At 38.0% G+C, this 12,071-nt stretch overlaps 1 protein-coding gene and 1 long non-coding RNA gene across 3 annotated transcripts; both read right to left on the bottom strand.

Annotated features, from left to right (window-relative positions):
- Positions 1–203: 203 nt before the first annotated feature.
- On the bottom strand, positions 204–3,510 carry LOC130392717 (uncharacterized). Of its 2 annotated transcripts, XR_008897059.1 has the most exons (4): positions 3,447–3,510; positions 2,026–2,165; positions 1,696–1,805; positions 204–1,570 (listed from the first exon to the last, which is right to left on the bottom strand). It is a non-coding gene; the product is annotated as an uncharacterized LOC130392717 (long non-coding RNA). The 2 variants fall into 2 exon arrangements; XR_008897058.1 differs by having other exon boundaries at positions 204–1,805.
- A 1,240-nt stretch (positions 3,511–4,750) lies between these two features.
- On the bottom strand, positions 4,751–9,833 carry LOC130393449 (uncharacterized). The gene is made up of 8 exons (XM_056604130.1): positions 9,598–9,833; positions 9,144–9,207; positions 8,846–9,043; positions 7,849–7,994; positions 7,026–7,144; positions 5,803–5,927; positions 5,587–5,684; positions 4,751–4,889 (listed from the first exon to the last, which is right to left on the bottom strand). Exons 1-8 carry the CDS (start codon positions 9,651–9,653, stop codon positions 4,751–4,753), a joined length of 945 nt encoding a protein of 314 aa, XP_056460105.1. The 5' UTR covers positions 9,654–9,833.
- Between the last annotated feature and the right edge of the window lie 2,238 nt (positions 9,834–12,071).

The raw sequence follows: 12,071 nt of genomic DNA, 5'->3' as shown, positions 1-12,071 counted from the left end.
TCTGCCATTGCATTAAAAATCTGTGACTAGCCTGTTACTACGAACTAAGCAACTACCATACACGTATTAGCATTTAGCACTAGCTCAATCACGACTCCTTCAGAATTCTTGTGGGTGGTTACGAACCAACCAAGTGGGCAGGGCCATAAATAATAGTTTGACAACGCTACGTCACAGTGTCACCTTATCCAGATTGGCTCATTTCTTCTGCCTTTTTCCTTTCATTGCCTATTGCATTCAGCAGACAAACTGCATAGATTTCAAACTTACCACAGCTCACAAACTTATTCAGACCTATGTTATTTAACAAACAACAGGAAAAATGTGATTTTAATGGCATGGGCTCTTTAAATAAAAGTTAATACAGAGTTTGTATTACATGGCCCAGAGGACATTACGTTATCTAGTGGAAAGTAAAAACTGCTGATTTTTATTAATACAATTAGTAATCATCAACAATTAAAGGAACAAACAGACATTGCATGTAGAAGCTGCAGCATGTTATCTTGGTTTCAAAAGTTTGACTTTATTAGGGCTTAAATTGAATGTTACACAGTGCACTCTATTTTTGTTTTTTCTCATAAAATGCTTGATCCAATTTCATGTTTCAAATACAAAGGCAAATTACATGGCAAGAATTTGGCATGGTTTGAATCACATAAAATTACAAAGTTTACTTGAACGTAGGTTTAATTATGCTGTCTCATCTAACCCTTACTATTCAATAAAAACACACAACTAATGAAGTGAACTCTGGATTAAACCAATCATATTTACCAATCACTTGCTGCAAAACATACTGCAATTAGGGTTTTATATTTCAAGAAAAAATACCTATTTATTCCCCATGGCTGTTATTTATTATAAAAGTAGTAGCCTTAATAAGATATAGGTGATAAACAAATATCTGCCCCAGTGAAAAAGATACGCTGAATCATTTTTTTACTGTCCATATGAAATAAGCATGATTTAAAACTGATCGATTAATTGATCAATTCATTCAGAAATTAAATGCTGGACTTTGAGCTTCAACATTATTAAAACAAAAGAACATTGAATTACACACAGAGTACTAAAATAAATCAACGAATAGGTTGTGTTACAACCAGGTTCCATATGGGCCTGATCTATTTCTTTGGTTTTTGAGCTGATGACTAATTTCTATAAGTAAAAGAATGCGGTTCCTGCATATTTCAAGCACACATTCTAAGTATGTTTATGTCATCAAATAATTCACATGGGATGATATAGTGGCGTAAAATAGAAAAATGAAATCAACAGTGATACAAATGATTGAAACTATTGCTCATCAGGAGACAGTACGGTCTGAGTTTAGGAAATAGAAGTGTAGCTCCTTATTGGAACATTGGTCTATTTAAAACAGATCTGTCTAAAAACACATAGTAAAGAATAGTAAATAGTAAAAGAATAGTTATAATTCTAATGAATAGCTGAAAATAGGCTTGATAGAGGTTTTCAGCATGGTATCCATCAAGTTTGGGAAATATGTTGTTTGTCGCTGCTAACTACAGTGAGAAAGCAGACAAATGATCTAAGTATTTGCCATTCCCTTTTGAAAAGAATGTACAGTGATTATTGTTTGATCTTTCAAATGTAAAAAACAATCTTAAAAAATAATCCATGATGCCGGAACAATGTTTACAGATCAAAGAAGCCAAAGTAGTCGATAGTTACCAATTTGATGAAGTCGGAAAATCGTCAGCCTCTGCTTCATTTCTGGATCTGGTATGAGATCTGACAACCCGAGCGGATAGTCTTTCCCCATTTGTGGATCAAACATTCCCCTGAAAGATATATATATTTTAAGTTTGAGAGTACACAGGAATACAACTCATCCGAGAAGACAGAAAGGCTTGTCGCTGTCTCGGGTAAAATTGATTGTTGTTCAAAGTAGACTTTCCAAATAGACCACCAAGAGAGATTTGACCAGGGTACTACATCAGTAAATATCTTCATACCATTATTACAAAAATCTGAACATGACTGAGTACATTAAAAACCTACGTTTTAAGAAAATCCTCGATGGCCCTTCGCTCGTAGACTGTATCATACTTCGTTTTAACAGGGTCCACAAGAAGCTTCCCAGTGATAAAACATGACAAATGCCTGGGTGCCATCGGAACAGGAACCTGACCAACCAATTCCTTTCAAGAAAATTAAAAAAACATGAATTAATGGTTGTGTTGGTTTGTATGTGTGTGTGTGTGTGTGTGTGTTTATTCTTGAGGGCTGTCAATTGATTACAAAGTCTATCTTATTAATTAAATGATATGCTTTGATTGATCAATTAAATTGCTATAGCAAAATTTGCTGGGAATTGTCCCGAAATTAAGATACCTTAATTGAAAGACATCAAATAATTGTGGCAGATGACATTGAACACCCTGGTAGAATATGCTGAAGTACAACTATTCCTCTCCTCCAACCCATCCCCGAGCCGTGAATCAATCAATTGCAGAAGTGCGCGACACGCGATAGATCCATCCCCTACTAATTCTTAAAGCATGTGTGCCATTTACTTAAAACGCATGTGCCATTTACTTGCGAGCAATTGACTTTTAAACGAAAAAATCCATCCATGTCACCATAAATTGTTTTCTATAGAACACAATGTAATGTGGACAGCAAAGTTATTAGGTAACAACAACATTCAACTCGCTCAAAAAGTTATTTTCAGTATGATTATTTTTATCACTGACAACAGCACTAGGCTACCTCATGGAACAATATCTATAGCTGTTCGGGTAGTCGACTCATCTGATTGTTAGTATGCAAAGTCACGTTTTGTTACATGCATCAATAGCATTAGAATGAAATTACATAACATGAATAAACGTGACTAAACTTAAAGTCAATAAAACCATTAATACATGAACTAGTCTGTGAACATGATTTCTGCCTGAGTCAAGTCAGCTAGATTTTCACTGGAAATGGTGAGGACGACAACTCTCCTAGAGGCAGAAATCACCTATAATACCTTTAAGATGTCCAGATTAATCGTGAGCGTTATCAAGTTAAAGACACAGCCCTAATATATATGTATCTATATATCTATATCTATATCTATATCTATATATATATATAATAGTACTACATACAATTATGGGGCCTGTGCCATTTTACTGCCGTGATAATTCGAGCCTCAGAAGTAATTGATTAAGTGTACAGAATGATATAGAATTATTGATAAATATAAATAATGTAATAAAAACCAATAAATAACAAACCTATGTAGAGTGTGTGTGTGTGTGTGTGTGTGTGTGTGTGTGTGCGTGCGTGCGTGCGTGCGTGCGTGCGTGCGTGCGTGCGTGCGTGCGTGCGTGCGTGCGTGCGTGCGTGCGTGCGTGCGTGCGTGCGTGTGTGTTTGCATGCAATCTTTATAATTATGAGTTCAAAGAATCCTTAATGTAACCTAAAACCTTCACCTGCTCCATTTCATCGAAGGACCTTGGCGGCGGTTTTGGCGGTTTGGTCCCTGGCTTCTTGTGTATAACTCCTCACGGCTGGAAACTAATTCTCGGCCAAAATGCTTCCAAGGAGAAAAGATTCTAATGATTATTATTATGGAACAGTAATATACTTAGATACATTTGTATGTTAAGATTGCATTTTAGGTTGTGGATTTATACAATACTGAAATAGTGACATATCACATAATCCAACCCATTATCATGATTACAACCTCAAACGGAAGTCATTGCTGTTTCTTCCTTTAATTGCTTTGTTATGAAAGTATGCTGGAAGATCTAACCTGTCTAGTGGATCATCAGCCTCAGGGCGATGAGCAGTCCATAACAGCTTCTAGGATCTCCTTCATGGTGATGTGGGCATTGTAGCCGTGGTCAAATATGTGGTGACATATCCGCCCAGAACTGTTGATATTACAGTGGTAAATCTTTGATTATGTTAAGAAAAATGTAAAAACAACTTTATTTAAAGCTCCTTCTCATTGGCTCTTCTGCAACAGTAATATTATATCAAAAAAGCAATACTACAGATGAAGGATACAGCTGTCACACAGCGGATTGTTGGAGGCTTCACGGGATAATCCGGACCAAACTGACAGTACAGTTTAAAGGTGCATTCTCATAAGGCGTGGCAGGGGGACCCTGCATCAGAATCTTCCAAAAGCTATGGATAGTTAGAAATCCCACATAACAGTTAGAAGTCACAAATAATAGTTAGAAATCAGATAATATTGAGAAATCACAAAACAGAGCCGCTATGAATAAAATATATCAGTTCATAAATAACACAAAGGACGTTTTAAAATCCCATATTACTGTTAGAAATCACATACACCAGTTAGAAATCACACACTTGAGGGTAACAGTCACACATAAAAGTAATTGAATCGCACAAATTCAAAGTCTTCAGGATTACATGATCGATGTGAATGCCCGATTTAAAGGAAAAACGGCAAACTGGCCTTCGCTTTTTCAGCGTGCAAAGTTGCATCCGGGATTGAACACACAGCTAATAAAAAATTATCATATTACAGTATGAACTTAAGAATAAAGGGGTCTGATCTAGAGGAATATCAATTCGGATATTCTATTCTGTCACCACTTTCCTACTATGAATCACATCTAATCAGCTCTCTCATATTCATGTACCTGCGTCAGTATATCCAATTGATGTCTGGGACGGTCAATATGCTGTCAATGAAAGACGATTGATACAAATAACAACGTTTGAATCCAGAAACAAGTTTAACGCGGCAAGATTCTCACTTACAGAAGTCTGAGTCGGATGGGAAGACACTGAAGTAGGGATGAGGGTGACAATGCAGGATTCTCAACTCCTCTAGTACACGTTTGCCCCTCTCCATTGAGGAATATTTTTTCGATCTTAGACTTTTGAAAGCACTGTTTGGAAAGAAGTGAATGAATGAATAATCTTTATTTTCATTGTACATGACAACTACATTTTGTTGGAGCAGTGCTCCAGCTGCAAAGTTATCTATATATATTTATATATAATCTAAAAACAACCATATCAACCATCTATGAATGTAGTTATGGCTATGGCTATGGATGCAATAAGAGGACTGAGTGTTCGGAAACATAAATAAGCTCTTCCATCCGCCATTTCCGACAATATGTAAAGTGACCATGGTGATAATGAGAAAGATACCTGATTGTGGATACCTGAAATAATGTTTTAAAAAAAGTCCAAGTCCTTTTGTGTCGGTAGGGCAATGTGTATATGAGATGGGGAGTTTCAGTGTGGGAGGGGGGTAGAGTTCAGTAGTGACACAGCTCTATGGTAGAAGCTGTTTTGCAGTCTTGTCGTGCGGGCGCTCAGTGTCCTGTAACGTCTTCCTAAGGTCAGGGGGGGGAAGAGTTAGTGACCCTGGTGTGTGCTGTGTCTAATGATGCCCTTGACCCTCCGGATACAGCGGGTCAGGTACATTTCCTCCAGTCTGGGGAGCTGGGTGCTGGCACCCAATGTGTGTTTGGTTCAGTATGGGGAGCGGAGTCTGTATCCAAAGTACTCAACATGACAGGGGAGGAAAGGCAAAACGCAACACGATTGATTAGGGATTGGTTGGTTTTTACTAACTTCTGTGCAACGGTCACTGTGTTGTTAAACCCGCTTGGCAGAGAGGTCTCTGGGAGGTCATCATAGCCTTGTTGTGCAAAGATGCTTGTTAAAACGGTCTGGTGGACAGATGCAACTCACAATTTAGAAGATTACAACATTGGTCTGTTTTGTTTTGTTTATAATTTAAATGACAACCATTGACTATCGAGCTAGTACTCATCCAATGTAACTTACCTCACTTGTGATGGAGGATGGATCAAGTTTTTTCCTGGGTTTTCTCATTTCCAAAGAAAGAACAGTCTCACATTCAAAAAGTTTGAGGCCATCCGTCAGTGTTTCTGGCTTGAAACAGCAACCCCCTAAATCCAGATTTGGATGTCAAGTTAAATTTATTTACTACATGCTATCCTGTGACTATGTGTGTCTGAGTTACCGGCTCTACACTGTAAAAACGAAAACTTAAAATTGTTGTTCTCATTATGATTTCTGAGTAAAATGAATATTAAACATTAAGCATTCATGTCAACTGTGCAATGCAATTTAGTCCAACCAACAATGTTGAGTTTTGGGTCAAGAGTTGGGCTCAGTGTAGTATCTTTGTTAGCAAGACACATGGGTTTAAGTCAGACTCTGTCTGAGGCTGGGCCAACTACGGTGCACATGCGCATTTCGACACTTTGGACAATACGGGGTTTCCTAACTGAATTTTCAGATGGTAAATATTGTGGCGACTCCTACCCCCCGGGGAGTCTGGGTATTCGTGATACCGGTTGGGAAAAAGGGGTTTATTGCCTTTTGTCAATTTGTTTCTGTTAGGTTAAGTGGGGTTAACGGGTTTGGGGTATTTATTGTTTGTGTGTTGTTTATTGTGTGTAGTGTTGCCGCCACCGTTACAGAGACTTGCATGTCCGTTGGTTGGGTGTGCAGTGCGCTGTGTGTTGTGGGTGTGTGTTAAATAAAGGCAGCTCTCGGGATCGTGCGGTGCATGAGGCACGAGAGTTGCGTCACCGTTTAACCTGCACTCCCGTATCGTGCAGAACAAGTTTGACCATAATGTCGAACTTGTTCTGCACTTTGGTTTGCTGCATTTAGACAGCGATTCTCTGCTGCTGAACTAGCTACATGTTGCTTGTTCTATTGCTGCCTGGCATTCAGAAATGTAAAATGGAAGTTTCCAATTTTAATAAAGTGAACTTAAAACTAGTTTTGCATTCTTTGAAATGATTTTTTTTTAAATAATATTAACCTTAATTTGAAATATTAAGTTAACAACCCTCACTTACTTTTTTGAGTTTTGTAAAATCTAAAATCTTAGTTGGTATAACTAACTTTCAAGTTTGTCTAAAGAAGAAAAATGACATTTTGTTGGGCTCAAAACTCAAAAATGTATTGCAGTAAGTTGCCTTGCAATTTTGAGTTTTCTCAACAGTTTATTTTTTTACAGTGTAGTGCTATACCTGTGGCGATGCTGATTCCATGAAGCATGCTGTTATCGACTTTTCCAATTAAGACGGAATCAACAATGATGTTGGATTTGATCAGATTTACTGCAACAGTTTCAGGTTTAACTGTTGACCTGTGTGGGCAAGTATTCACATAGCATCACAAACTCATGTATCAATCAACTACATCTGTTGTAAATATGTCATACTATTCTATATTACCTATATTTTGACACAATATGAACTATCTGAATATAATTTGTTATAGATAATAAATAAATGATATGAACCTTTCTTTGTGCGTGCATGGATTTGTTATGAATTATACAGCAAATTTGTGGTAAATGTTTGGCCTTGTGTAAGGTATCTGATATCTGTAAATTGGTGTTTGGCTGTCTTACCTAGATTCAGACGAGTTGTTTAATTCCAATTCACCATTATTTGTTGAGAAAGGGAGTTTGCTGGGTTAGCATTTGCTTTCAGTTAGTCACTTCCATTAACTTGCAGAGTTACATTTGCCTGCGCTGTGTTTATTAGTCTACCTGTAATGCGCCACTGACAGGTCGCCCTAAACGTAGATTACTATGCCAGAAAAAATTTCACAAGTGACGCATCACAGGCTAGTCACTATCACTAGGCTCCTATAACCCTGAAAGGAAATGGAAACGTCTAAGGGAAAGCAATTGCTTATCCACCCACCAAACTAGCCTTCTTGATGCACAATGATGCATTTGGAATAAAACCACTTGTTTGAATCTCGGCAAATGCAAATTTTCAGATATCTTGGTGTATCATTTTTTATATATTTTTGCTTGATAGAAAACAAATATACATTTACCCAACATTGTTTCCATCTGTGAGACATATGATGCGAAGTCTACAATCAGGGAACCTCTTCTTCACTTCCTCCATTTCCTTCACTCCTTGTTGCAGGGCATCGTACAGAACAGTCCGGCCATTCGGTTGAAGGTTACGCAGAGATTGCTGTAGTTGAATTCAGGTCTAAAGTTAGGGCTGCATTAATCTCACAAATCTGACTTTAGATTGGCATCCAAAGTCTGATGACAGACAAGCTCAAATGTGGCTGAACAGGGCATTTCACTTTCTTTAGATTCAAATGAGTTTTGCCCAATCATGTCAAAAACATATTTTATAAAAAATGTCATCCTATTAATTATTTTATTTATCCAGGAAGGTCCCATTGAGATATAATATCTCGTCTTCCAGTGATTCCTGGCCAATAACAAAGCTCTGTCTCTCTCAACACAGCAGAATGAGCATTACACCCACATCAGAATTCCTTTGGCAACCCAGTTATTATTATTTGCCATATTGTTACTTTTGTAAATCTAGTGGGATAGACTATGGAAAAGTGATTTTTATCCATTGGGAACATTTTTAATCTACAGTTTAATTGCATTATAGTTTGGCCAATGTTAAGGGAAGGGTAATTTATAAATCCCCTATAATGTAGAAATAATGAGAGAGGATTGCACACTCCACAATCCTCTTAAGAGAGGAGTGAGGCTGCCCAATGGGCAGATATACAGCGGTAGACACACAATGACGACGCACAATGATATCCGCGATGATGAATTCAGTTTGACGTTTATGCTTCCCAATATCAATAGCTCATTGAGACCCAAATTATTTCAGATTGGTCCTGTTTAACCCATAGACAATGTTTCACAAATATTTCCCAGAGTGCCACACGATGTCCTTGAAATTAGGAAAAAAACGCTTTGAATATCGATATCAGCAATCTAATAGTGGAAACTATTGAATATATTGAACTATTGAAAGTCCCACCTTGGGACTTTCAAAATGTTTCCTACCTTGAATGTTTCCAGAGTTTCTTTAAATGTATGCAGGAGTTTCACGTCTGTGCTGAACCCCATGAGGCCAATCACGTGATAGAAATCATAGGCCATGGTCCTTGATGCAAAGCTGTCAAATAGCTCCTTCACAGCATCTATTTTCCTCATTTTCAGCTCACATTCCTCCTCCATGGAGGAACTGGTATCCATCAGCACCTAAAGAAAATAGAAGATTGGTATTGCAATGTAATTGCATTACTCTACTATGACTATTTATTCAGTCAGAATATGTCCCTAAAATATACTGAAAGTATACCAGTATTGCTTCTTTTGGAGTCCTGCAAGTCAGCAATTTCTGGTCATCCGAAAGATTACCAATTCTGTATAAAAGAAAATGCATAGCAGGCTAATAAGTATTGCTACAGATTGACAATTATTCCTGCAATAGATAGATAGAAAGATAATCTTAAGGTTCCTTAGTTATTGTATTTCATATATTTCTATATATATATGTAAATATATATATATATATATATATATATATATATATATATATATGTAAATATATATATATAGCACGTTGAAGCTTTTAGGTTGAGAACAGCAAAATGGTCACTGCTTTTTTGAACTATTCAGGTAAACAAATTTGTGCTAATTTGCCTTATTTTACATAATATTAAATGTACATTTACGTTGCACATAGGGTAATATAGGTTCTGCACACATGAATGTGTGTATTGTTTATATACAAGTGAAACTTATTTTCTTACCTGCTGGCTAGTTCCTCCAAATCCACAAGTTCTTCTTTACCACTGAGAAAATTCATCACATGAATCTGTTTTGGCTGCTGTTTATCTTTGCACAGACAAATGCCGAGATTATCTGCAACAAGAAGAACATGATGATGAACAGATAATGCACTTTTGACTTATTTTGTTACATTTAGTCAAGAAAGTACTTAGAGCTGGCTATATAAGTAACAAATCACATAAGTATGCGTGCGTGCGTGTGTGCATGTACACGCTAGAGTTCAAACGATATAACCATTTGGTATCACGATTATAGTGAGCAAATTAACACAAAAAAGTACTGATACACACACTGAAATCCTTTCACCAAGTTTGTTTGCATACAAATCAAAACAACACACAGCCAATAGATTATGTAAAGCATTGAAAGCCATATGAAATGTGCATCAACGTTAAAGATGGTTGAGCCCTTTGGGAGCATTTTTGTTCTGCAACTTTCCCTCAGCAATCTTAGAGAAAACTTAATACGACAACGTTCAGACATAGGTCCTCTTAAATTGAACAGGATTATTTGGTGCAATTGAACGCCCACATTAATTAAAGAAGATAAAATCATGAAGCAAACTGGGAACGTACACTTACGAATGATATCAGTTTTTGTGCAAAAGTTGCATACATTCTTGTTGCACCAAGCCTGTGAATAAATCTGTTTAAACAATCACAATCAGGTATCTTTCTCATTATCACCATGGTCACTTTACATGTTGTCGGAAATGGCGGATGGAAGAGCTTATTTATGTTTCCGAACACTCAGTCCTCTTATTGCATCCATAGCCATAGCCATAACTAAATTCATAGACCTATGATTATCACTACGTGTTCTTTGTATTGGGTCATTATTCTTTATAGCAGTCGGCGATACAAGCAAATGTTTATTTGCACTGCAATAACGGAATATAGGTGGTTTTTGATTACATAACAGTGTGCAGTTGTATCACAACAGTTTTGGTTTGAATTTCAAATTTCTCGAAAAGAGTGAGAGCCTTCTATTGCTTACCAAACAGGGAAACAACCTCAAAAATTGACATCTCTAAAACATGGATGTATTTAAGAACGCTTGAAATTCAAACCGAGACACACCTACAAATCATTATCCCCTCGTTTTCAAACTGCCATTCGCCAAACAATTTGATACTTGGATGAAAAAGCAAAACTTATAAATTAATCCTCTTAATAAATAGGATAGTTTGTGGAAGGACAGCTTGTCTTCACCAGCAGGGGCGTCGCTAGCAATTGAAAACATTCGGGGCTGTAGCCCAGAAGTTAGAGTCCTTTTAAAACGGGGGTTAGAAAATCTGGCTCATGAACATGCATCGGGGCAGGCCTACTGAGTAGGTTAATGTTTATGTTAAGGATAGGAAAGTGCACCACATACACCGGCAGCCAAAATAGAAAAGCCTGTAGCCAAATAAACACTGTCATGCAGCAACACGATACAACCCCGGGGGAACATGAGAGCCCCAGCTCGCCGCATACTAGTAGCCTGGGTGCTTAAAAGGTAGAACAAGCTTCATACGGAGCCGGTGAAAAACTCCTTAAAAGTGTGTGTGTGTGTGTGTAACCCTAACCCTCACTGCCAAAGCTAGGCTGCTGGTGCTACCAACCAAATATAATCTGGCATTATGGTATCCTGCACACCACCATCCACACTGTATAATGCACTCTGGCCATCAACTTGAATCAGTTGCCCATGTTGTGAATGGCTTTACTATGTACAAAGTACTGTATATTTCACACCATGACCGACTTGTCGATCTAATTTCCAGGAATGTTAAGGAAGTATCTCTAGAAAATGTGACCGTGTACAAACATTCACGTATCATGCCGGAATGGTTTAACAGCTCTATTGAGGTGATGTGTAACATCCCAAATACCCCTGATGTTGTGTTTTGAAACAGAGACAGAAGGGAAGTGCTCTTACTTGAGATACTTACTTGAGGCTGTGTATTTGATCTGTACATTGAAATTGCTTTCAACGATTGTTACGGCCACATTGGCCTTTCGGTTGTCATGGTGTGTGTGCTGCGTGTTTTGTCTGCCTTTGTTCTAATAGGCCTGGACCCGCATGTTCCAGGATGGGGGTGTGCCTGCGTACGGGGTGTGTCCCCGTGTACGGGATAAAAGGAGGCCTGGCCTGGAGAGACGGAGCGGAGCGGGAGATTTGATTTGTGCTTTGCACCATGATTGTTCTTATCTGTTGTTTGATTCATTGCTTTTGAGTCAATTAAATTAAGGAACATTGACTTTCCGCGCTGTCTTCTGCCCCGTTTCTTTGTTGCGTCTGAGCCGCGTAACAAATGGGGGCTCGTTCCAAACTCGCAATTCTGCCGTGAGACAGGTGTGTGTTACCTGCAGGCTGCAGCTGCGTTGCATTAGGCTGCGTGCTACGTTGTTCGGCACAAGAATGTCGGACAATGAGAGAGGGTAAGTTCAGC

Source organism: Gadus chalcogrammus, chromosome 12, assembly GCF_026213295.1.
Source record: "Gadus chalcogrammus isolate NIFS_2021 chromosome 12, NIFS_Gcha_1.0, whole genome shotgun sequence".
NCBI classification, from domain to species: domain Eukaryota; kingdom Metazoa; phylum Chordata; class Actinopteri; order Gadiformes; family Gadidae; genus Gadus; species Gadus chalcogrammus.
Note: the sequence above shows the minus strand (reverse complement) of the source record. Positions and strands in the feature narration are given on the sequence as shown.